A 25,901-nucleotide genomic window follows, 5' to 3' on the forward strand; every position below is an offset into this window, starting at 1 on the left:
GAAAAACCAGCTGCCTGAGATTATTACTCTGAGCGAGGAGCAGCTCATGAGCAACAAGTGAGCAAGCGTGGAGCCTCCTCCTCCTATTGACTCTCCTCCTACTTCACATAAACACTCTGATTCGCACAGAAACAGCACACAGAGGCATCTCTGCTTCTTTTTAACCCTTTTTGTCTTTTGTTTGTGTCCGTCCCGTCTGTGTGTACCTGTCAGACTGTCACTCTAGCAGCACCTGGGACTTATTTACTCTATTGGAGTAGCTCACACACTCTTCTTAACTCTCGTGCCTCCTGCCCCGGACTTGCTGTGACTGTCAGCCCTCCACTGGTGGACTATGCCCCCATCCGCCAGCTGAGGGAGGGGGCTCTGCGCTGCTCAGGCTCCCATCTGGAGAAGGCTTGAGCTGAAATCAGAGAGGACACGGTAAGGTAAGTCTCTGCTTTTGACTCCTTTTAGAGTTTTCCTCTAAACTGTCTCGTGTGGTTTGGGGAATCATTTCTTGTCAGTGTTTTCTGTGAGAGTGCCAGCGTATGTGTGTACAGTATCTGTGTGAGGGGTTCTCCAGACAATATGGCGAGACAGCAGGTGAGTCTCGGGTGAAAGGGAATAGCTCACATTCCAGAGAGCTCTCCGATTCAGAATTCAACTTTTACTGTTGAACCTGTTAATACAATTCAGATTTATGTCAGAGTAAGGAGTTTTTAACATCAGTTCCTAGCACTATCTGCTGGTGTATCTCTTTATTGATAAGTATTTATGTGATGGAACAGCTCTACTTATCATCTAATCAGTTGCCACTAATAGGAAAGTATGACTTTTGTTTACAAAGCACTGTTGTGCCATTCAGAGTTCCCCAGTGTTTTCATAGATGATGATGTAGTTAACATTTGCATTTTTTGTTATTTGACCTGAGGAGTTGTCCTATATTTTAAGTTTGGAAAGCTTACCTGCTGCTCCTCTAGTGTGTTTAACTCTTTAGCTCATTAAATGAGTTAACAATCCTGCCATAAATGTTAATGACAAGCATTGCATAACAGCTGCACCCTACAGGTTTTAACAAGATTAAAAAAGAGTTTGGATCGTTTTGAAGTGTCACTGGGATGATGGCCAGTGTAAACGGCGTGTAAACATTTTAGCATTTTTTTATTGGCTAACAGTAGTTTGTTTTTGTTTAACAACATAGTCAATAGGTAAACAATAAAACATTTAAATTCAAAGGCCAAAAGTAAAGAAAAGTAATGCAGGGTGCAAAGAACAACAAGCAGACTATCCCGCAATATGATGTCCACTCATTTTATTTATGGAATTATGAATAAATGAATGCAATTACACTGACGCTGTAATTAGACCACCACTACTCAACTTAAAAAGTCTGATTTAACTTATTTTCACACGAGAAATAGAAATACTTGTGTCTGGCTCTGCAGATGATAAGCACAGTGCTATTATGTGTACTTTCTTTTGTTATTGCTAAACATGATTGTTATCAACTCCGATAAGCATTCTTTGAAAATATGCCTTTATTGTCCTGCCTTAGAAAGCATAGTGGACACACCAGAAAGGACTGTGTGAAAGAGTCTCGAACAAAAACATTTGCTGTTTTTTCAGGACGCTAAACTCTAAATAAAAAGTAATGTCAGTGCAGCAGCCAGAGGCTTATTTTATAAAGGGAGTGTTGATTCAGTTGATATGTTGCAAACAATAGATATAATACAAAGAGAAGGGCTCAAGGAAATCCAGCTCTACTACATTACTTTATTCTGACTAATATGATCTTAGTATTGTACAGTATTGAGTAAGGTGTTGTCCTATTGGATCATATGTGACACCTTCCTTGAAAATCAAAACCCAACATTTGAGCAAGTTTCAGTTTTTGGTATATCTATATTCATTTTAATAATCAAATACTATCAGGACAATAAACACATTGCATGCATTCAAAATCCTTAAATACACATCATTTAAGATAGTTGTCATGACCCAAGGATTTCAATTGGCTGTCAGTGGTGGAGTGATAAATGCCATCGACTGACTGATTTTTAACTCAGTGCAGCTTCTGTACACAGTTAATAAGCACAGAGATAATACCATTTAATTTTCCTTATCGAACAAATAAACACTAGATAATGTTTGAGCATAGTTTCAATGCTCTTCTTCCACAAATATTTCAGCTGGACTCACATCAATGTGAATAAGACCAGAGCGTTCATGTCATTCAGAATCAGACTCTGGTTTATAGTCACTAGGTTTTCACATCCAAGAAATGTGTTTTGATGTATTGGTGCATGACGTAAAGATAGTAAGCTCATTTGAAATTAAATATAAAATAAATTATTCAATAAAATCAAGACACATGAATATATGAAACAATAAAATAAAAATACAAAAACATAACAATTATGTCCAAAAAACTGAAATAACTAATAGAAGAATAACGAAAAAAAGGATGTAAAAATAACTATAAAATATGTACAATATATCTGAATTCCAAATGAAAGAGCTGTGCAGTTTTACAATTGATTATTTTGTGCAGGAATGTGCAAAATCGTCTAAGGAATGTGCAACAGTAAAACAAGAATACAAAATGTACATAAGATATAGTCTAAAAGGTTGGTAAACTCATCCTCCACTTTATCCCAGCTATTTTTAAACTAATATAGATTGGACAATAACTGAATCAATCGAAGCCTTTTGAAAAAAGCATTGACCAGGCTTGTTTGTGCGATCACACCACAGCACTTTTAGTTTTGTTGCCTTTCTATAAATATCCATTTGTCATGCTTTTTGTAACCATGTGAACAATACATTGTAAGATGTTGTGCAAACCTACCGTACCCTCAATGACAAAGTTCTCTCCTTTCTCCTGTTGTATGATTCTTAATAGCAATATAACAAAACATAATATTGAATTATTTAAATCATTCTTTTGCTAACCTAATTCTGTATTCAGATGATTCTTATTCAATTTTCCCCTCATGATTTGTAGATATATTGCAGTGCAGTGATGTATAATGACATAACAATGCTGTTACTACTTACACTCACATTATGAGCTGACGCACAATCATGATATATTACCTCTTTACCCAATACATCTTTTTATTAGCTAGTTTTCAAATCTCTGATGTCATATCACGTAATTTTTATCAATAACAGTGCCAGAGGCCTGTCAGTGCTGTAACAAATCCCTTAGTGACGGATTGAGGTCGATAAAAGTCATAGTTAAATCCCTCTTTAGCATGACATCTGGAAAAACAAATCATATGTGAAATGTACATCTGACATGACGCAGATGACCTCTCTGCGGTGACTTCAGACTGTGTGCTTGTAGAACTAATAGCTCCACCTGTGTCTTATTAACGCGCCTCTAACAGACAGCTCAAATATTGACTCTCACCGCCGCTTGATGAAGGTCTTACTTTGAACATGTTTATGAACGTGTGTGTGCAGGAGCCGGCGTTAAACACAATGTCTGGGAGAGTGGGGAAGAGTCGAGCAGGTTAACGGCTCTGTCTGGTTTTTCCCCGTATAAAAAAGAGGAAACTAAATCGTTCCTGTTCTGCATTGAGAGTCCGCTCTCTAAAAAAGCAATAAACGATTTGTTTACTGAGGGTGGAAGAAAGGATATTGAATCTGCCATGTGAGTGAATAGCTGCAATTTGTGGAACAACAAACAAACTATTATTACAGCAAGAAGAAGAGTAGATACTGACGTCAAAGTGATATGATTAGTTGAAGCTTCAAATTCCTTTGCCTAAAAATCATAGAAATCCTGTTATTGGTGATATCTTTGGCTTTATTGTTAGCAGAAGGAGGCCAGCCGTCAGCACTGTTACATCACAGGAAGAGGATCCTCTGTTTATGTGGATTTTATTAATATTGTTCTGACATTTAGACCTATTTCTTGCCATTGTCCTTTACTAGCACTCACATTTGAATTGCCCTTCTGTTATCGTGACAATAAATGATGTATGTTAATTGTTTATGGCATATCCAGTGTGTGGATAACTACATTTATCAATTGATGGTGCTATTTGGTTATCACCCAAGCTATTTAGAAGCTGTTATTTTGTGTATTTGAAGAGATAGTTCCCCATGTTATGACCTTATCATGGAGGGATAGATGAGCTGGTTATTACCGATCTCAAATATATCAGTACAATAAAAGCGAAACTACAGCCAGTGGTCACTTATCTTAGCTGAGCATAAAGAATGGAAGCCAGGGTTAACAGTTCTACACTTGGGATTTTCTCAGAGGTCAATGTCTTCTTTTGTCTGAGTAAAGGTCAGATTTTCTCCTGAATTTGAGATCTAGATGAATGTGAAGAGGAAAATCAAACAACAATTCTGTCTAGTAATATTTCACATAGTGTTTTAACTTATCTTAAAGTTGATGGAAAACATTTTCTGTGATATATACTTAAAGGAGCGGTGTCATGCTTTTCCAGTTATTGCCCGTCCCCTTGTGTGTTATGAAGGTTTGTATGCATGTAAACGGTGTGCAGAGTCAAAACCCTCAAAGTACACCCTGTAGCGAGTAAAACTCTAACACAGAAAAAATACCTCCCCAAAACGCCTCGTTGGAGATACGTCATTGTCCATTTGATTCTTCCGGGTACGGGCTGATGTAATCCCGTACCCGGAACGAAATGGACCAATCCGTGGAGCCGTTACATTAAGCCCCCGCTGATTGGTCCAAATTGACCAATCCACGGACTTCCTCACACACAGGCAGCTCTGCTGATTTCTCCTCCCTGGCTGCAGGCTGATAACAGACAGTTGGGATCGCGGCAAAATTCTCTCTGCAGACCCATTCTCACAGCGTTTATCAACCTTTTTCTTACTCAATATCAAGCCACACTTATTGTTTTTACTTCGGATGTGACTTTGTGTGTGCTCAGGATGAGTTTGGCTGTGTTTCGCTATGTATGCTAAACAAGGAAACAACACCTCCACGGAGCTCAGCGCGATTCACAACGTCCCGACCAATCAGAGCACACTGTGCTCACAGGGAGGGTGGGGGCTGGAGCTATTGGAGCTACAACGAGCCGTTAAAGGCAGAGAGTGAAATTCAGTGAATACAAGTAGTTTACAGAGATGCTGTATGAGAAACCAATGTGAGTTTGGAAAAATGCACAGTATAAATCTATTTTAGTAGACCTCAACAATGGAATTATGATCAGTGGAAATGGCCATGACGTGTCTCCTTTAAGATATAATAAGATGGATATCAATTAACATCTTGGTGGGGGTTGAATGCAGCGGAAATATTTTGTGTGTGGTAAATATACTTAAGTCTCTTCATACTGCATCATTAAAATAGGCATCTTTTAAACAGTTATTAATTAGATGTTCCTGCGTAACACTTTTGGCAGTCCTCAGGGCAATTATGGTGTTTGCTAATTAGGCAGCGCCAAAACAAAAGTTGTTTGTTTTCCAGCAGAAGTCACGTCATGAGACATGTTAGCTGTAGGTGTTTTCCTCAGCTGAGGGCTCTCATGATCCCTTCGTGATATCCAAATCAATTAATGCGGTGTATACCACCTCCTGTTGACACACCCCATGATGCAGCAGTTGACACACCCACCCACTAATGATGAAATGTCACCATGACCCAGGGCTGCGATTGGCAACGGTAATAAATAGCTGAACATACTATACATCAGCAGTGATGCCTTCTTCATTACTACCAGGGCTATAACACAACACAAAAACATGAGAGGAGCAGTTTAAATATAATTGAAATTATCGTGCTTGAGCCAATCGGGACTAAACTTTAAAGACTAGATTTCTTTATGCGATAGCTTGTTCTGGTATTCTTTAAAACTGCACCAAAGCAAGCTCAGCAGAAGTAATGAGAAACCCTTTCTTGTAATAATATGGAAAAGTTCTAACGTGATCATAAATTACTTTTGACTATGAAAAGAAAAAGCTGAACTGCACATCACTCTTTATCAGACATGGTTCTGGATGAAAAAAGCAACCTGTTTGAGCTTAAGATAGCTATGTGATGAAAAAAGCGAATAGCCAATAATTTAAGCAAGTAGCCCGTCTAATTTGATTAAACAGGTGCAATATTGTTCAAGGTAAATGTATTGTCATTGTACAACACAGGGTTGCACAAGGAAATGCAGTTGTAATCCCTTAATGCTGCAGAAATGACAAAGAATCAAAACAAATACAATATCACGGTCCTACAGTATATTGGTGAATGTAAACAGCAGCAACGAAACACTGGGGAATTCCCTGAGCCCTGAGCGGATACTCTGGCTGGCATCTTATTATTAAACATTAGACAGACATTTTTCCCACTATTGGGTCGTTGGAACAATTTCTCTCCCCTCGGGGCAGGAACATACGTATTGTGTGTAAATGTGTCAACACATGGGTCAAAGTCCCTCTTGTCTGTACATAATAAAATCAGTGCCCTTTATGTAGTACATTTATGTTTGTGGGTATAAATTCAATTAAAAAGGCTGATTCATTTACTCTAAATGGAGGCATACTCTTGTCCGTGCTGTGCAAAGGTCTCTTAGTATTTGTTATTTTAGTTTTCTCCAACATGTTACCAATGCAGCGGTATTACTACCTTTAAACAGCAATATGATCGGCCACTTATCAGAAACTGTCACCTCTGCAAACAGCAAACATGATATACGTCATTACTAATCTTTAGGCTTAATAGTGTGTCAACACAGGGAGAGTTGGTTGTGTAATGTTTGCTCTTGAGCAGGAAGCCGGATAAGACATACAGTACACACAGGTATCGAGGAGTCTCAGCCTTAAAAATCCTGATTTGGTTTTATTTAATCAAATCTCAAAAATAAAGAGTCCAAGTAATTGTTTGTTGGATAATTGTGGACACATTTGAGCCATGTTACGGGGAGCATGCTGTGCTTTTCGTCTGTCACATGTATGGGGTTTTAAATGGTCCTTTAACAAGGCCTGCAGGATATACTTGGAGGTGTAATGTAAACTTTTCTGCTCCATTAAAGGTTAAGGCTATTTATACAAGCCTGTATTTGTCCATACATTAGCTGCAGAAACACAGCAGCCAGATGTCATAAAAACAAGCCAAGAATGTCATCTCATAACCTTTGTGAACCAAAGTACATTTTGAGTGTAAGGTAAATGTTGTTCCTAGATAATGTGAAAAATGTGTTAAAAACTTATATAAAAAACGAATATCCACTTAGAAGATTGATACTGTTCTTAAAACTGTGTTGTAGATGTGTAGCTGGCCCCAGCAGCTTAGTTTAGCTTAGCTTAGCTTAGCATACAGACAGGCAGCAAGGGGAAACAGCTAGCCTGCCTATCAAGAGGTAAAATAAATCTGCCTACCATAATCTTCTAAAGCTCACATATTATTTAAACATCATATTTTGCTCCATTGTTTAGCTCTAACCATTTTTTAGGAAAAACACCGGAGAGGAAATGACTGCTCCCAGCCAAGAAATACGGCGAATTGTTGTTTGAATACTTTGGTTTTTGTTTGGATAAAACAAACAAGACTTTAATGTGCTGGTAGGCGATTTTAGACATAGCCAGGCTATCTGTTTCCCCTTGCTTCCTGTTTTTATGATTAGCAACATGTTTACTTAACTAATGTGAGGGTATCAACCTTCTCCTCTAACCCTCTGCAAGAAAGCAAATAATAGTATTTTTCAGAATGTCCAACTTCTTCCGGTGGCAGACTCTGTGGCACAAAATAATTAGGCTACTGTAAGTGCGTGATAAAGAGAGAAATGAAAGTGGGACAGTCTTTCAGCAGCCAGGTGTTCATTACAAAGTACCCCCCCCCCCCACCCACTTTTTCATTTATTATAACAGGCTCTTTGTAACTGCAGCAGCTACACACCTGAAAGGTAAAAGTGAAGTTATATTGGCGTTATATTTGTCATCAGTTAGTGGTTTTGAGAGAGACGGGAGTCTAAAATCTGTCAACGACCTCTCGTTAAGTTAACGAGTGATTCATAAATCTGGTGTTCAACTGAATCTTCAAAAACAGAGATGCTACAGAAGTAAACGTTTTCCATACTTTCTTGTGAATTTGAATAAATCAATAGAGCTGTCAATCTAACAGAAAACAGAGGGCTTGGTATTGTGTGTCTCTGCTCTTCCTTGTGTCAGGGTTTCCAGCTTTGTATAGCCAATGCAAATGTTGTCAGCTTGAATACCTCTGATTGTGCTACTCTGCTTCACTCCCTGTAGCCACAATGCAACGTAATTCATGTAGGCCTACTCATTGTGAGAAACACAAGGCCTCTAAGTTTATCCGTCTCCTATACTTATTACAATTGTTGCAAAAAAAGATGTCAGCGGTGATTGAAAAACGTGACATTTATCTAATAATTTTACATAAATATGATAACATAGAATCATTTGGAAACTTGTTTAACAGGTAAACTGCCTGCAAAATCAGAAAGAAAGATGGTTTTGGGCAACGATTTAAAGATGATCTTGTGATTAATAGTGACTTATCTAATGATTCTCTGAGTCACTTCACTGACTCAGAGAGTCATGAAAAGAGGATGAGGAACTCCCATTATGACACTTGTGCAGTTCTAGTGGTTGAAGTATGATTGACCTTTCTCAAACAAAGGGCAAGCGGACATTTTTAATGAACCTACAAGTTTTAGAACTCTGAAAACGGAACAGAAAAGGGCCGCAGGTGTAATTATTGTATCTGTAGTTTGCATGAGTTTAGATTTATGGGCATGCAGAGGCGTGTTATTCCAACTCAGGGGGAAGTTTCGGGTTACAGGAAACCTACAGCTGTGTGTGGGGTGTTTCCTGAACAGTATCAGGGAACCTCCTTAATGATAGAGGATCTCTGCCTGAAACAACAATTGCATCAGAGTAGATTAGATCAAGATTACAGTGTGATGAGATCAGTGAAAACATGATGAGTCTGGATCATATCACCTGACAATACACTTTGTTTTTGTTGTATGATTAAATGAGTCATGATTGAGAGAATACGAACCAACTTCGCATAATATCAAGCGCATCTTTATATTATTACATTTTTGTCAAGGTAGTTATGGATATAATTCAATTCATTTTTAAGAAAGTGCAGTGAATATGGTAATTCGTGGATCAATAAGGGAAACAATTATGGAATAATGTGTCTTATGTTAAACTCACCCAACAAATCCAACGAGAAGACAAATACAACTTAATCTCTCAGTATTTTCCGAATTCCCTGCAGAGTCTGCAACTTCCAGCACCAAGTCCATCTGTTAGGACTGATGATGAAGATCTAGAACAACATTTGCAAAATTGTCATTTAAAACATATGGACACTGTTTTTTTTTTAGCAAACAATACTCAAAAAGGAGCTCATAGTTCATTTGTTGGAATAGATGGTGCATGTGTGATTGACTTTAAAACAACTAAATTTGACCCAAAGATGAAAATGTTTAAACTCTCTGAGACCAGGAAAGATCTCTAAGCATGAAACACTCATCTCATAGTCAAGTGCCACATGTTTGGAGTTGAACATTGCGGATAAAGCGGTTGCCTGTCATCTCCTGTGGTTTGCTTTTCCAGATGGGGCCATGGACATAACATTTGGGCCGTCCCCCCATCCTACCCCCCTAATTCCCTCTACAGCTGGTGTTTCCAGGGCCCCATTTTACAATAATGACAAGCACAAACTCACAAGGTGAAAACTCAAGCAGCCATACAGTGGCGGGTATATTTACCAGACACCTTCACTTGGAGATGATACACTTAAAGTCCGTGCCTCTGAGAAAAAATGATCTAAGACCTGTGCACCCTTTTTGACATCATTTCATAATACCAAATAGCTACAACTTTAGTTTGATCATTTTTAGATACTCAAAGGAGTTGTTCAGGCTAACATACTTTATTACTGTTATTATATGTTTTACAGGATATGTCTGATGTATATTTTTAACAATGTGGAATATTTTTTAAACCCTAAACCCTGAGAATTATATGCTGAAAATGTCATTAAAATATTTTTGAAAGGTTCAAAGTACCAAACCTTCTTTTCAGCCTACGCAGGAAAAATAACTCCCTTTAAATTACTTAAGAATGTATTGTGTGTAGTATGTGTGTAGGAGGAGAGAGAAGATGTGCAATGAATTCATTCACAACATTGTCCCCTGGTCAGTTCTGGTGTGATATTTAAAACCACAGACGTTTCCATAAAGCAGACATGACAGTGATGTATGGACTGAGGACACGATCCTAAAGAAAGTTGAACACAAAGTCGTTCAATCACGTCTGTCAGCTGCATGTCAGTTAAAAATAGAGAAGTTTGCATGGCGGAAAAGTGTACAGTATCGGCTGTTAAAAACGTGTTAATGTCCGATTAGTTATTTGTGAAAATGTTCTGGTGAGGATCCTCATTCCTGTGGTTTCTATAAAACATAATTCATTGGTGCACTCCCTCTGCTATGCCACCCGTCTACTGTTTATAAATATATCACAGATATTTTAGTCTTCAAATCTCATCCATATTCGCTCCTCATTCTATTCTTGGTTCCCTGTCTTAATATGACTGCAAAAGAAACAGTTTTACACACATGTAGTGCTTATTAGTCAAGGTCAGAAATTATTCTAATGTTTTGTGTGTGTGTGTGTGTGTGTGTGTGTGTGTGTGTGTGTGTGTGTGTGTGTGTGTGTGTGTGTGTGTGTGTGTGTGTGTGTGTGTGTGTGTGTGTGTGTGTGTGTGTGTGTGTGTGTGTGTTGTGTCTGTGCAGGTTATTGCTGAAGATGCAAGCTCCAACTGTCTCACCTGTGACCGACACTACTGTCCCTTCAAACACTACCGCCGTCACAAAGACCAAAGAACAAATACTCATCCAGAGTAAGGATAAACATACTGTGTTTGTGTTCAAAAAGTGTGTGTGTGTGTGTGTGTGTGTGTGTGTGTGTGTGTGTGTGTGTGTGTGTGTGTGTGTGTGTGTGTGTGTGTGTGTGTGTGTGTGTGTGTGTGTGTGTGTGTGTGTGTGTGTGCATTGTGTCCTTGTCCTCTTAACTTAGATACCGATAAAACACACCCTTGTGAAAGAGGTGTTTGTCTGGACACTATAAGATCTTCGATATTGTGTGATGAGACAAGCCTCGTAAATAACAACAAATTGTGTCATGCAATCTGAAGGGATTGTTTGGGAGTGGCCCCCATACATTTGACCGAATATATTTGCCATTCTCTGTTTTTTCTTGTGAGGGATGCCGTAGCTAAGCTACTACACACACTTCTTATCGAGAATAAGTTGCATGGAGCAATGTGTCAAATGTAAAAAGACAAACTCAACCTTTCAACGTGTTCATTTTTCCTTCTCTCAGGTTCTGGGGCAATGATCGCTGTCATCGTCGTAGGCGTCATCCTTATTCTCGCCATTCTTCTGATCATCCTGAAGACATACAACAGGTAAAGCCGCATTCCTGTTTGATGGGACAATTCCTGCATAGTGAATGTCACGAGCCATGAAACAAAACATCATTCTATTTGTATCAACTTCAAGGAGCACTATAAACCTGCTGCTGTTTATAGTCTTCTCTTCAGGCTAATAAAAACAATAATTATTTTTAGGCCAGAGGGGGTAAAAACTATATTTATTTCAAAAGTAGAAGTGTAAAGACGTAAAACATGGAAATCCTAATTACAATTATTTAAGTTAAGGTAGTTTTGTAACTTTCTGCTGCTACCATTGTACGTTTTGGGACCCGCAAGGGGAATTTGAGGGGTAAAAACATTGTAATGGATTAATATGAAATAATGAATGATGAGAGATCACATATAGACACTAATTTAAGGGTAAACAAAGTAAAAAGGTTAGGAAGTGTGGGTCATTTTATTCACAGATTTTTTTTTATCATTTATTAATGACAACTGTTGAAGTTATTGGCATACTAGCAAAATTATACCAGAAGGCCAGAGGGAAGATCTATATCCATATTGATATATAACTGTTAAATACCAATTATGAAGATACAAACACTGAATATCACATTGAATTTAAGGGAAGTAACATCATTGTCTATTTGTTTCCAGGCGGACACATGTATCCAGAGTCCTCGGAGGCAACGGCGGCCCCAAACCTCGACCGAAGTTGTCACAATCCACCGTTCAGAGCAACATGCCGCTGAGCACCCTGGGAGTCAACTCTGTGTCGGGCAGTGTTTTGAACTCAAACCCGGCCTCGGAGAACAACTTCCAGCTGCCCAGAACGGAGCTGAACAGCGCAGAGGGAAACCACATAGAGCAGTCGAGCTCCATCAGTGACTCCACAGTGATCACCATACATGACATTCCATCCATAGGAGACACATAGCAACACGATTGTACTGACCGATGTGTCATCTTCATCCGTGACCAAATACTGTGTGCTGACTGAATCCCGTGGAGACTCGATCTGTGACGTTAGTGTCGTGACTGTCGATCTCCACCAACTGAGCCACTGCTGGTGACTACAATAACATGATGTCTTTTTGTGTGCTAAAACACACACCATGAACAGCATGCTACAATAAACAGACACAATGGATTGCATGAAGGATTTTGCATGAAAGGAAACTGAGGCTTTCTTGAGAAGAACTGCTTTTTGGCTACAGTCAGTGTTCAGAGTATAGATGCCAGAAGGTTCTCACTGTTTGTACTCTTTGCAGATTACTACTAATACCATGAAGACAATGTGTAGTAAAGACTGTAATGGCTTGTCCATGTTGCGTGTACATTTCTGTATTAAAGAGGACCACATAAATTCATGAGTAAATGTAGGATTAGTGTAAACTTCTGAGAATGCAAAGGCGGTATGAAAGGGAAACTCAGTGTGTAGTATGTTTCAGCGAAATGTGCAAATGTATTTTGATTTACCATCAATATACCTTTCTAAATCTGGTTAACCTTGCATTAAATTATCTTTGTCTTCTGATAACAGATTTGTTTTCGTTAAAGGAATCTATAACATGTCAGTGTATATATTTTTACCATAACGAAGAGACCACAAAGATATTTTGTGAGACATCTGGGTGTCAGTCAAACACGCTGATCCTTTTATTCTGACGCCAAAGGATTTTGCACTTTATTTCCGTTGTTCCTTGTATTTGAATTGTTTGTGGTTGTTTAAATGAAGTGAGATACAAATAAAATATAATATTTCTAATTGTGGCTTACCTGTTTTTGGAATGGAGCTTTATTTGTACAGACATGAAATGAGAAGGATGCTTATAATCATATGCAACTAATGCATGTAATGTATAACTAAAGGATGAGAAAAAAAAGAAAATGTAAAAAAAGAATAACTATAATGTTGATTTATTATTGTTAGTTATTGCGCCCTCAGCTGCTACCTTTCGGTACAACAACAGGGGGAAAGATCCAAAGCAACATTCAAGATAACGAGAAACGTTACAAAATGTTGAGGTTCATGAATGAGAGCATTGCCCCCAAAAATTACGGTGCTTTATTGTCGTAGTTTTTAAACCTAAATTACTCCACTGAATAACTATCATTACTATTTCTAAAACCGTTTAATATTCTGGCAATTTACGTAACATTTACTAACTGAGCTGAAGACTTGAACGCGACTCGTCAGTCATTGGATGTTTACATTACGATGGTGACCGTAGGTGAGTGGTTAAAAGCACAATTCCTCTCTCAAATCATGATATTTGGCACCTTTTCTTATTTATTTTGATTCCGAAAATATATCTACGTATCCGCTTCCTCTTGAGCACGTATAACGTAACCAAAATAAAGCTAACTTTTTAAAGAGCTAATGCTAGGGAAGTAACGTTAAGCTAATGACCACCGGTGTTTTCCATGGTGTTTATAGCACAGGTGCTAACTGCGCTACTCTTGTGGTTTATCGGGTCGTGGCTTGGTCATGGACACCTGTCGTTCAACACAACTAGTAGCATATCTGACCAGGGTGTGAAGCCACAGGGAAGATTGTATGACTGTTCTGTGTTGCAGTGGAGCTGCTGAGTCTCCTGCTGGTGTCCGTGCTGTGGGGCTGCACCAACCCCTTCCTGAAGAGAGGCACTGAGGGGATTGAACATGTCCAACACAACAACAGAGTCTCACAGCTGCTGGCTGAGGTCAAGTTTCTTTTCCTAAACCTCAAGGTAAACACCCTTGCATCCATTCATTGTTTGCCACTGTGAAAGGATTGCTTTTCCTTACAATTAGTTACATTGCACTTTGTTCCATGTGTTGCTCCACAGTACCTGGTCCCCTTTCTCCTGAACCAGAGTGGCTCTTTGGTGTACTATTACACACTCTCCACCACAGGTGAGACACCAACACAGTCTGAAGGTGGACTAACTGAGAATTATTTTTTTAAAGCTGACATTTGAACTATAAGATAAGATAAGATAGTACTTTTATTGATCCCAATTTGGGACATTTTTGCGTTGCAACAGCATAAAAAGACATGGCATTGTACAATCAAATAACTATCACGAAGAGCACAGGTGTTGCTAATAAAATTAACGATAGCTGAGTTGTTCCATTACGTTTGCCAGTAAAGCATCCCATTTAGTTGGCAAGCACAATACTAAAGGCTTGGAAGTGGCTAAAGCAAAGCAATCATCATTATTGTTATTTCTCACACCTGGCTTCTCTTCAGCCAATAAGATCAGGTGCATTTCCTGCCTGCCTGCCTGCCTGCCCGCCCACCCAGAAGTCACACACATAATAATGATATTTTTAATCTAATATAAATTGTTCTTATAATTTCAACCTGCTTTCAGCCAGTGAGAACAATTCTTCAGCCCACCTTATTTATGAAGACTAGGCATCTTTCACAGCAGACAAGTTGAAATGCACAGGTGTAACTAATATTAATAATAATGGTTTAGTTCTGTGATAACAAGTAACATGTAATGTGATAGTTCCCAGTAAGCTTCGGAGTCGGAAAGCTCAATAATACCTAAAACAGCAAATTATACTGCTTGTGGTAACATGTGCAGCTTTAAATGTTAAACGGGAGGGATCTTCCCTTAAGGACAATGGATAAATACAATCATCATCTATGTCCTCCTGCCTTGATAATGTGCTTGTTTTTTGAGAAATAAATGTATTTCTACTGGTTTAGTTTTTTCAATATCCATTATGAGAACATTGGTTCTTTGGGGTATTTTCCTTTTTTGTTCTGAATTTACATCATCTATTTCCAGTAGGAGTCAAGCCTGCTCATTTGGTAGCAGTATATATACAAGTATATATCTATATTATAAATGTTCTTCTCCACTTCTCCCCAGAGATTTCGCTGGCTGTTCCTGTGGCCAACTCTCTTACCTTCCTCTGCACTCTGCTCACCGGCAAGTTTCTGGGTGAAGAGTTTGGAGGCAAACGTAAGGGACTTTATTTTCATACACAAGCTAGCTTTCAAGTACCAGGGCAGTCAAATATTGAGTAATACTGATGCAGGCAAATCTGGGATACTTCAAGCTTTAGGATGAAAAATGTGGCTTCAAAACTAATTCAGAGCGGTTACATAAGCAAGACACAAGACATTTTTTATAGCATTTTATGGAGCAGTTAATTCCCTCCTCTGCCTGAAAAAATACAGTACTGGTTGTGCTCTGTCTTTTTAAATGTGCTTTTTTTAACTTTCATTTTTCTTTCATATCCTCCCCCACACTCCTCACTCTCTGCAGAGGCTGTCGCGGGAATGTTCCTCACCACGGCTGGCATCACGCTGTGTGTTATAAGCTCCATTAATGACACAGACACTGTGAAGCAGAATATGACCCAGGAACTCTAACAGGGATGAGGATTAAATAAAAACTCCCATACCTTCAAGTGATTCCTTTGCAGGGAAGGAAAGGCCAAAGCAGATTTGGGGCGGGACTAGAGGGGGCAATTAAGATTCTGACAGCGACTCCTTAGAGCAACGGCTCTGGTGGGAGAATGGTGCCTAAATGAACTCAGTGTGAGCTTCAAAAAACCTGTCCAGAAGCTTTTACGCCAAGTTTAAGGGGAATTGGGTGCATGTGGGGTTCAACTCAAGGCTAGACTAGATTTATGGGGCTTGCATACAAGTTGGTGGTTGTTAACTTTTAAGTTTAAGTACTCTGCTGCCCCGCCATGTGACTGGCATCTGCATAAATGCTATAGAGACCAAATAGAAATAAGGCTGGGTTTTGAAAATGAACCAATTAGATCTAACCTTCTCGTTTAACGGGGACATTTTACTGCGGACTCCTTCTGTTTGGGAAAGAGCAGGACACAGGAGAACAAATTGCTGTTTTGCTCGAGGATAAAACGGTTATTCATTTACTTATTTTCTGGCTGTCTTGACTCTTGTTTACATAATGTATTACTGAGTTAGATAAAATAATGGTTTTGTTGTTTTATAGCGAGTTACCTTGTTGTATGCTGTGCGAACATGTCTGAAGTATTTGAGAAACAACAGTGATGTACATAGTAATATATTTTGTTTTTATTGTCACAGTATTTTATTGACACAAAATTCTGTACAGATTATGGAATGTGGCTGGTATTCTATTAATAAATTGTTGGCAAAACATAATTTTTTGTCTGAATCACTGATTTCTGCAAATCAAAAATACATGAAGTCTTAAAATATCCCAAAAATATTGTTTCTTATGTACATTTTGAATATGGAATAAAATGCGTCCCCGAACACCTAGACAGTTTATGAATCATTCCTGTAAAACAGATTCACAACAATATAATATAACACTAACTTTATGAAGGGTATAATGTCAGAATAGCGTTGTTTTGTCAGATTCTGGATTGTACTAGAACTAAAGAGAGTGTAAATCTCCTGAGTTATTTGTTCTTATTTTGCATGCCTGTTCACATTTTGGACTTTGTTCTAAAATAAAACAACATAAATTAAAGTTGTCGCTTGGCTCATTAACACTTTTAAAGTACAAATGTAATCAAACATTAATTTGAGCACATTTGGTCATCATAGAAACAGCCGCTGGCTCGTCAGCTGTAGTTAAACCTCTTTGATGAATTCACCAGGACTCCTGATGATGGTTGTGTTCTGTTGTATTGACGGGGCAACCTGTGGGCTCTCCTGTTAGAGGATATAACGAAAATAGTGTTAGAGGAAAAGCAATGAAGCATTTTAATACACTTTGAGGTGGGTAGACTCGCCTTTTCTTCCCTGCTCTCTACCTGAGATGTGTTTGACGAAGGCCTTGACTTCAAAGACGTCTGCTGCCTTTCAGGATCCTGAAATTAGACACACATTGAATGCTGAAAAATGTCTGTGTCCCTTTACTACTGAACATAAGCAGTACAGTATGTGTCATCCCAGAATTTCATCATACTCGATGGTCCTTGCATACTATTCTGTTGTTTCACACCATTTGTTGAGATGTTACCGTGTTACAGGTTACAAATATCATATTCTGAACCCATTTACACAGAAACTGAACCTGTTAATATCAGCACCCGTGTGTTGTGTAATTGTAACCGCCCACTCATATGTCCTATACTGTACCTGCTTTCCCATCATTTGTGAAAGTCTCTTGAGAAAAAGGGTTTTTGTTCCCAAATGCAGAATTCAGTGTCATTTGTTCATCACGCATATTTAAATTGGCAACTGTGTAGAATACAAAAAAGGTCACAGTAATGTATAAATACATAAATTAATAAATGTTCCATCATCCACCTCTTTTCTAAATTATACCCAGTCTGTAAATGTGAAGGACATTGTTTTTCCACATTTCTCTAATTATACAGGAAGCTAACAGATGAACATGAACAATGCCTACCTGCTGAGTGTTGTCTAGAGGAGCGTTTTGTTCCTCATCCTCCACTATCTCTGCTACTCTCTTTGGACAGAAAATGAGAGACAGATTAAGAGTTAGCTCTGCTTTAAACAAATATGAAGACAAAAAATGTTAATGTGTAAAGCTGACCTGGTCAACAGGAAGCTCTGTAGCTGTGTTTTCGTCCTCGTGCACCTCCTCGGCCCCTCGTGCCTCCTCTCTTCTCCTCCGTGCTGCTCTCTTCAACAGGCTGGGCTGGACTGTGACAGACAGAAATCAAAAAGCTGCTGCTATGATCAACAGAACATTTATTATACGCATGCCTACTCCTGGACCCATCGACCTGATACTTATTTCTGCTCAGTTGTGTTCAAGGACAGCTTATTGTTGGGCTGAGTCACTCTTTTGAATATAAAAAATGGTATTGACTGTTTTGTTTGCTGACTCCTCATAACCGGCTGGTGGGCTTTAGTAGCAAAAAACATTTCAGACAATCAGCTAGGCTGAAAAAAAACCTTACCTTGACTGTTGTACAGTAGGCCACATTTGGTCTTTTGTCAGGGCTCAAACACCAACATCCATAGAAACACTGTTTTAGGCATATGATAGCTATGTGACAACGATTAACATGATGAACAGATTAGCTAATTTGAACAAAACATTGTATACGGCTTTGAACCGGTATTCCTGCATCTTGTGACTGTAACACCCTCTTCTTGTATAAGCATGTGAAGGACGCTGTTCTGGGAACTAGTTGTATCATATGCTCTGTATGTAATGACTACTTCCATTCTTGCAAGGATAATAAATACATGTATCCTGATATTGAAGCTCAAGCCGGTGACGAGTGATATTTTTCCAACACTTATAATCAGTTAAATTGGGCACCACATGAGATGAATAAATCCCACATTTTCTTGTCTTTGTCGCTATATTGAGGGAGGTAAAAGAGAGATCCAGCAGGAGGAGATCTGCATTTTACAAAGTTCGCCTTTCTAGTTCAAATGAGGAAAACTAAATTCAGTAAAGATGTTTAAAGTTGGGGTTCCTAACCAGATCCATTGCTGAGTGGGGGTCTGGGCTGTCCTCTGTTGTTGCGGATCTTGACGGGCCTGGAGAAGAAGGCAGACGTCTCCTCTGCTCCCTCTCTCCTGCTCTGCTCTGCTGGAGCTGCAGCGTCATCTCCTGTGGACTTCACCCTGCGACCATCTGACTGAAATTCATGGGATGCAACTGACTAAATATATCATTTCATTTATAGGCAAAATAAAAATACTCTCTGCACAGTTTGTCTCGCTGGGGTATTGAACGTGTTAGGAAGAATACACAAAACAAATTAGCAGTCCCTATATAGCTCTTGTGGTGTGAATTATAGACCGATTTGTACCTCTGGAGAGTCGAGGAGGGCTGAGTCACTGTACTGATCCTCTGGACCACTTCCTGCTTTCCTGTTCTGAGAGAAACACACAAACACATACAGCTGTCACTCACACCTGACATGTGAACATAAGGGAAGACAAACAATGCTTAGACTGTATGTTAAGACTTAAAGGTATGGTGAATAAACTGCATATAATTAAAGGTACCTCATTTCTCCTTAACAGCCTTCTCTTTCCTGGGTAATATCTGCAAAATAAAAAAACAATTCCTTAAATGTTTAAAAAACATGTCTTGTCTGACAATCAACTTTTTATTTATGGAGCAGAACAGACGTATTTACACACACCCACAGAGGACCTTGCACAATACCTCTCTGTAGCTTTTGAAACCAAAAGCTCCACATATGGAAGTTTCTTGAACCTCTCAGTTCCCACGGCAACATAGCAGTGGCCAGTCTCCAGTTCCACAACTGACGACAAAGTCGCTCCTTCCAGAGAGCACAACCTGATAAAGCACCGGGGTCACAGGGAGGTTTTTATTCTATATCTCCTCGTCTATTTTTGTTCCACACGTGTATTTAATGGGTTTGTGTCACTGACCTGCGCACAGCTCCAGTTCTTAAGCTGACCTTCTCAGTGACCAGACTCAGGATCTGCTCCAGGTCCTGCTGCATGCTCCGAGGAATGATGAACCGGAATGGTGGACAAAGCAAGTCTCCATTTCGGAAAACGCTGAACAGAGAACACAGGGTTTTCCTAAATGTCCTAATGTTAAGTCAAAGTAAAAGATGGGAAAGCCAAAGCTATGAGACTATAATTCTGAATTAGATAAATCAAGGGGTATCTTTCAAAGTAACAGTCTTTTACTTGCAGAAGCCCTTCTTTTTGTTTCCCTGGACAAATAAAAACATTCACACAAGTTTGGGCGCTTAAAAAAGATTCACGAAAGTTATTACAACTCATTCTGAGAAGGAGCCACAGTCAAATTGTACAAACAAATACAGTTAGTTACCTATATCCTCAAAAGAAACATTATTTATTGCATGTAGTTTATCAAACTCACTGTATAATGCAGGGTAGAGGTATAAACTTTCTCCATTTGGCTGAAACATTGAGCCTCTGGGATGCTTTGGCCTGCAGAAGACAAGAAAATCAGATAGTTGACACTGCAAACTCAGTGCTATTGAAAATTCCTCTTAAATCATGTACTGTATATCCTGCACATCCATCACAGAAAAAATTATTTATCCTTAACCTGTAATGGCTCACTAACTATTCTGCTCAAGTGGCGCAGCAAATGAATCTAACATCACTGCGAGATGTCTTAAAAGGCTCATTTTTGTGATCTGAGGGTTCCTCTCAAAGCCCATTTTGTCCCATATTTCAATTAACTCTTCAGTCGATATCCATGTCTGCCTCTGATATGTAGCTGGACTAAATCAATCCACTCAGAACGCCCCCGACATTGATAATCTCCCGTTATTGTTTTTACTTTGAAGAGAGAGACATTTGATGCATTTACAGTGTCTCAGAGCAGAGAATAAGGAGGCATGGGGCGGTGAATTGTGGGTAATAGGCCTGTCCAGACACAGCCCTGATAACACTGCGTGAAAGCACCACTCTTTGTTTCACCAGCTGGATCAAACACAACTCACATACAGACACACTTCCTGCATTGCTCCACAGCAACCACAACACAGGCATGTAAGACTTTAAAACCTAAGAACTCTCGCTTTCCAAATGGCAGTCACCCAAGGCACACACAATCGGTCTCCGCTCCTTTTATGTTTTTCAGAAAAGTAACACTGATGGTTTGAGACTGAGAGCACACTCAAAAAAAGGGGGTCATACTGTACCTGCCAGCGGGTCAGAATACAAAGCAAGCACTCCTCAGCATGTGTGAACGTGTTTGAAATGAATTTTGTTTGGATTTTAAGAGAGCTTCCGCCATCACTGAAGAAAACAGATTTCAGATTCACTATAGAAAATGGTTATAAAATCTGATTTACTTCAGATGTTTTGCTCTTTGGCGACATCCAGCTGTAATTACTGAGTCTAATGTCACATTGGAGCTTTTACAGGGCGCACCGCAAGGCCTGAGTGACATGTAAATGACAGTTAAGTCATTAGACCATTGTATCCGGTAATTTACATGACAACCACACGGACATCGAGGGGACGGTAAACGCAAAGGGTGGCCCTAATCAAACTAATGCCAACAAAACAATGTGTGGTCAAATGTAAAGGCAAATCTCACTAATGGAAATTCCTCATATTTGCTTTGGCACAATATCAACTAGAAAAGGTTTGATTTGAGTACAGTGCCAGGGGGTGCATTCTTCCTGGTTAAACTGGGATTAATCAGTGATGGAGTGGGCCTTAAAAGCAAAACGCCCACACATCAAAATAAAAGCCTACCTGGGTTTCTTCACGGCCAGAAGGCTGCTTTTTCGTTCTTGCGGTCAGGTAACTATGCATTAAAACAAAAGATATAACGAAGAAAATCCTTTTAAACCCTTTTCTCACACAAAAGGTATGCTAGAATTGATTCTTAATTAATTTCCTTTCATTTTAGACACAGAAAGCCTCTAGAACTGCACACTAATATCAGCATAGTAAGTGTTTTTTGTACTTACTCAAGTTTTTTGAACCGTTCAAAGCCAGCAGCAACATACTTGGCTCCTGTCTGAAGATCCTGGAGGTCTGAGACCCTGTGCCCCTGCCTGGGCGTGTAGAGGGTCCTGACGGCCAGGGGGGCCCCGATGCTCCGGGTCACTTCAGTCAGAAAGGCCTCCATGCTGGCCACCTGTCGTTGGTTGACCACAAACCTGCGTCCACTGTAGAAAGGGTCTCCATTCTTATAGACCACCACGCTCTTCACTGGAGGCAGGAGAGCCGTGGCTGCTGTGCTGGCAGCCATCTGAGCCAGGTAGGCTACTGATAGTCCACACACAATTTTTTTTAAAAGGTGTTTTTTTAAACCACTAACACCACATCATTCTCTCCACATACATGTAATTTCACTCACTTAGCCTATAATTGCATTTCCTGACCATCTTCATACACCAGGTACATTTACATAACACATTCTTTGAATCACACATGAATAAAAACCATGTTCAGTCACTACCTCCTGTTGGACGATGAAGCGAGGAAAGGCTTGAATCGGAGGCGAAAGGTGAAAATCCTTCCCTTCTATTGTTGTGATCCGTCTGGACTCCCACTCACCACGTTCTGCTCTCTCTATCCCCCCTAGCACACACACACACATTCACACACTAGGTACTCCACTGACGGCAGTGAGTATTTCCTGGTTGCTATGGCAGCATGGCCAGCAATGACCGGCTTTGTGGGCCAAACCATCGGCAGCAACCACAACAAAAGGGGACAGACAGAGGAGAGAAGGGGTGGGTCGCTGTGTTGTTGTAAGCTGAATCAATAAGATAACTTCTACATCCACTTGTCTGTATTTTCCCCCAAAAACATATTTGCCAAATAAGCATAAGCTGGCAATTATGGTGACAAAACCATTACGGAAATGTCTCAAGTGACCTTTTAAACATGACATTTGATCTAAAAACAAGGACTTTTTTGGAAGCAGGACAATGTAATTTTTTCCTTTTAAAAGCATGTTCCTAAGTGCTCTTTAATGACATTAATACCTTAAGACTACAGCAGCTTAATAGGAGACAGTTGTGTGCAGAACTCCTATGTGATGCGTGAGAGCTCATTCATTGTGATCTAAATGGGGAATTTGAGCTTCTGTGAGTCACAACCAACTTGTTTTGAGCCAGCGATCGCCCTGACCTGGATTGAGTTCACCTTTTCCTCCACAACAGTAACAGTAACTACCTCACCCAGTCACAAATGATGTCACGAGACCGATATGAGCAGTGGCAACAACAGCAGAAAGTAGACTTTTTAGAAAAATACAGTTTAATCTTTATTTTTAAACATAGCAAATAAAATATACACAATGTACAGATCTACAAAAAATGAGTTAATTCCATGGATGACAATTTATTTCCGGTGTCTTTGTATTTGAGTACAATAATATCCTGACAGCGATCAGTCCAGTTCAGATTACTTCTGCCTTCAAGATACGCTCAGCCCATCCTTGAGTGACAAGTACTGTAGAGGAGAAGGAAGAGAGGAAAAAACAATCATTAAAAGTTAATTCTTCTGACCCGTTACACCTCAGGTGAACCCCATGCATGAGTAAATCCTGCTGGTCTGGGTTCAGCTGCAGTTTACATTTGGTGTTGTTTTTGCACATTCCTCCACATCTTGACACCTTTACACCCTCTGGAGCTGCAGGGTGCTACATGGGGGCAGTGGTGCAGGTTTGGTGAAGACAGTCATTTGTTAATAGATAAATTACGGGATTAGATTAGTACACAGGCTGGCTGCAAAGGTGACAGAAAGCTGGATAAACTAAAAACAACATTGCAGATGCACACAGATATTAAGGAGGTTCGATTGTAGGAAGAAAATGATGCTCTGTGCTGCTTTACTGCTATCAGGACATATTGATTGTGTTCAATAGGTAACACTGTGGTTATTATTTAGGTATTAATATCTACAATATAGGTTTAAGTATTTCTTCTAGAACTAATGCATCTTTGACCCAATTTACTGACTTACTTCTGAGGTCAGTTAATAAATGTTGTTTGTAATTTTCTTACAGCAGGAGACTGCCACCAATTAATAAATGTATTGAAACGCCACATTCCTCCCTTCCTTCACATTACCTTTTTCCTGCTGTCAATGGCCTGTTGGAGCCAGACCAGCTCCATGGTCAGGGTGTTTCTATGGAGACGCAAGGCCTGTGGGGTGGGGGGCACTTCCTGAGCCAAGCTGAACTGTCGGGGACCTGGAGGAAAGGTGAGCGATAAGGCATTAACTCTACAGGAATCACATCGGTTGGCAACCACAGTTACATGCGTTTTGTACATGTTTTGTGTTTATTCTTCTATTTCATTTAAAACCTCACATTTTGATCAGATTAAATAAATGGTATGCATTTTATTACTTACATAAAAAAAGATGAAAAGGTCCCTTTCTTAAGTTATTACTGTTAAACACATTATAATAAGTGCAGAGTGTCATCCTCCCTCACTCGCTATGCTATCATTAAAAAAGGAATGAAGGCCAAACATTTTTCTTTAAAAAAACTAAACTATAATAATGTCAATCCACTGTTTTTTATATATTCGAAGCAAACTATAGCCTATATGTTCCATAATCAACTGAATATATATATATTTTGTATACAGATATTAATGTCTGCAGTGCTGTGAGAGGAACTACTTTTGTTATGTTAGCAACCTTTGGGAGAATGACCCTCGTTGTTGTCCAGCTCCAAACTGCTCCAGACGGTGGTGGAGTCTCCATCTTTCTCCCCCTCAGTGCTTCCTTTCTGTCCCTCTCCATCCTCTCTAACATTACTGCTGAGGGAACAGTCCTTAGAGGGAGAAGCCTGTCTTTTGGTTTGTGAATCATCTCGCTCTGCTTCTATCTTCTCAAGCAGGACATGATGGTCTCCTTTCTCCTCTGGTAAGGGTGCTGAAGACGATGATGATAATGACGATGACAGTAATGACAGGCTCTGGGGACTGACACAGACATCGAGTCCAGGAGTTGAAGATTTTCTGCTAGAGCTGCGGTGTCGTAGGAATGGGCACTCCTGGTAATGCATGAGAACAGAGCTACAATTTATTTATATTTAATCAAGAACTGTACTTCAGTACAATCTGACTATATTTTTACTATAATTGAGTTTTTTATTTTTATGCCACTTTCTACTTGTGATGAAGTAGATTTGAGCGATATATAGGTAATTGTGACATTCCACATTATTTTCACATACAAAACAATCAATCGATTAATTGAGAAATGATCAGTAGTAATCCATAATGAATTAATAATTGTTTGCAGTTAATATAAAATAGTAATACATTTAAAATAATAATAATCGTTATAATATATTAATTAAGATGAATAGTCACAGGATACATGTTTCTAAATGTATAGAAGTACTTTTAATAATTTAAATAGATTTTCATATAGTGAAGTAACATTTTCAACATTTCTACTAGTAATAGAGTGGTATTCGTACTTTTGTAAGTAAAGGATTTGAATAAGCACCGATTTCAAACGATTAACGTAAACTCTCACATCCGATGTAGTTACTTACAGTGTCTGTGAAGTGGGGAATGGGGATGATTGTCTCCCTCCACTGTAAATGGGTCAACCCTCCATCAATCTCCTTAACGATGTCCTCAAAGTCCTCTCGTGCACTACGGATTTCATTTATTACCAGGTATCTACGTGCAGATGCCTACCGAAGAGAATAATTCACAGTAACTATAGGAACATGTCACATGTAGCCTCAAGCTAACTGCAACACTTACTTTAGTAGCGAAATGCTAAAAACAATAGCTACTATTAGCACCGTTTCTGGAGTTAGAAGGTAAACAGCCCGACATAGCTAAAATAAACACCTGAATGGAATTAGTGTAGGTATAAAACACTTCGTGGGGCTGTACGGGTTTGAAGTAGGCTAATAACATAACATAATTACCTGAAAACAGGTGAGTATATGCTCCCATTCGCTTCTGTCCATTACTATGGTTACATGACGGAGAGCGGGAGATGAACTCAAACTTTTAATTTGTTTCCGGTGTCACACTGACAAAATAAAAGCCTCCTTCTTATTTGTAACCAAACGTGTTTCGGTTAAGCTCTTAAAAATATATATTGTCGTCTTGACAATACAGGGAATTA

At 39.2% G+C, this 25,901-nt stretch overlaps 4 protein-coding genes across 6 annotated transcripts; 2 read left to right on the forward strand and 2 right to left on the reverse strand.

Moving 5' to 3' along the window:
* The first annotated feature begins 114 nt into the window (after nucleotides 1-114).
* ncmap (non-compact myelin associated protein) lies at nucleotides 115-13,117 on the forward strand. 2 transcript variants are annotated; one of them, XM_034133692.1, is made up of 4 exons: nucleotides 115-428; nucleotides 10,734-10,840; nucleotides 11,323-11,407; nucleotides 12,032-13,117. In XM_034133692.1, exons 2-4 carry the CDS (start codon nucleotides 10,747-10,749, stop codon nucleotides 12,309-12,311), a joined length of 459 nt encoding a protein of 152 aa, XP_033989583.1. In that variant the 5' UTR covers nucleotides 115-428; nucleotides 10,734-10,746; the 3' UTR covers nucleotides 12,312-13,117. The 2 variants fall into 2 exon arrangements, with proteins under 2 accessions (XP_033989583.1, XP_033989613.1); XM_034133722.1 differs by having other exon boundaries at nucleotides 115-423.
* Nucleotides 13,118-13,551: 434 nt separating this feature from the next.
* tmem234 (transmembrane protein 234) lies at nucleotides 13,552-16,517 on the forward strand. Its single transcript, XM_034133966.1, has 5 exons — nucleotides 13,552-13,608; nucleotides 13,955-14,106; nucleotides 14,206-14,272; nucleotides 15,244-15,336; nucleotides 15,643-16,517. Exons 1-5 carry the CDS (start codon nucleotides 13,596-13,598, stop codon nucleotides 15,747-15,749), a joined length of 432 nt encoding a protein of 143 aa, XP_033989857.1. The 5' UTR covers nucleotides 13,552-13,595; the 3' UTR covers nucleotides 15,750-16,517.
* A 281-nt stretch (nucleotides 16,518-16,798) lies between these two features.
* dcdc2b (doublecortin domain containing 2B) lies at nucleotides 16,799-22,204 on the reverse strand. 2 transcript variants are annotated; one of them, XM_034133851.1, is made up of 12 exons: nucleotides 21,752-22,204; nucleotides 21,534-21,585; nucleotides 20,179-20,249; nucleotides 19,716-19,847; nucleotides 19,486-19,620; nucleotides 19,323-19,362; nucleotides 19,124-19,189; nucleotides 18,790-18,949; nucleotides 17,887-17,996; nucleotides 17,740-17,799; nucleotides 17,138-17,194; nucleotides 16,799-17,036 (listed from the first exon to the last, which is right to left on the reverse strand). In XM_034133851.1, the coding sequence occupies exons 1-12, from the start codon at nucleotides 22,033-22,035 to the stop codon at nucleotides 16,956-16,958; spliced, it is 1,248 nt and encodes a 415-aa protein (XP_033989742.1). In that variant the 5' UTR covers nucleotides 22,036-22,204; the 3' UTR covers nucleotides 16,799-16,955. The 2 variants fall into 2 exon arrangements, with proteins under 2 accessions (XP_033989742.1, XP_033989710.1); XM_034133819.1 differs by having other exon boundaries at nucleotides 17,117-17,194.
* An 829-nt stretch (nucleotides 22,205-23,033) lies between these two features.
* On the reverse strand, nucleotides 23,034-25,779 carry iqcc (IQ motif containing C). Its single transcript, XM_034123503.1, has 5 exons — nucleotides 25,699-25,779; nucleotides 25,312-25,455; nucleotides 24,444-24,801; nucleotides 23,867-23,988; nucleotides 23,034-23,246 (listed from the first exon to the last, which is right to left on the reverse strand). Exons 1-5 carry the CDS (start codon nucleotides 25,738-25,740, stop codon nucleotides 23,211-23,213), a joined length of 702 nt encoding a protein of 233 aa, XP_033979394.1. The 5' UTR covers nucleotides 25,741-25,779; the 3' UTR covers nucleotides 23,034-23,210.
* Nucleotides 25,780-25,901: the final 122 nt, after the last annotated feature.

Source organism: Trematomus bernacchii, unplaced genomic scaffold (genome assembly GCF_902827165.1).
Source record: "Trematomus bernacchii unplaced genomic scaffold, fTreBer1.1, whole genome shotgun sequence".
NCBI lineage: Eukaryota > Metazoa > Chordata > Actinopteri > Perciformes > Nototheniidae > Trematomus > Trematomus bernacchii.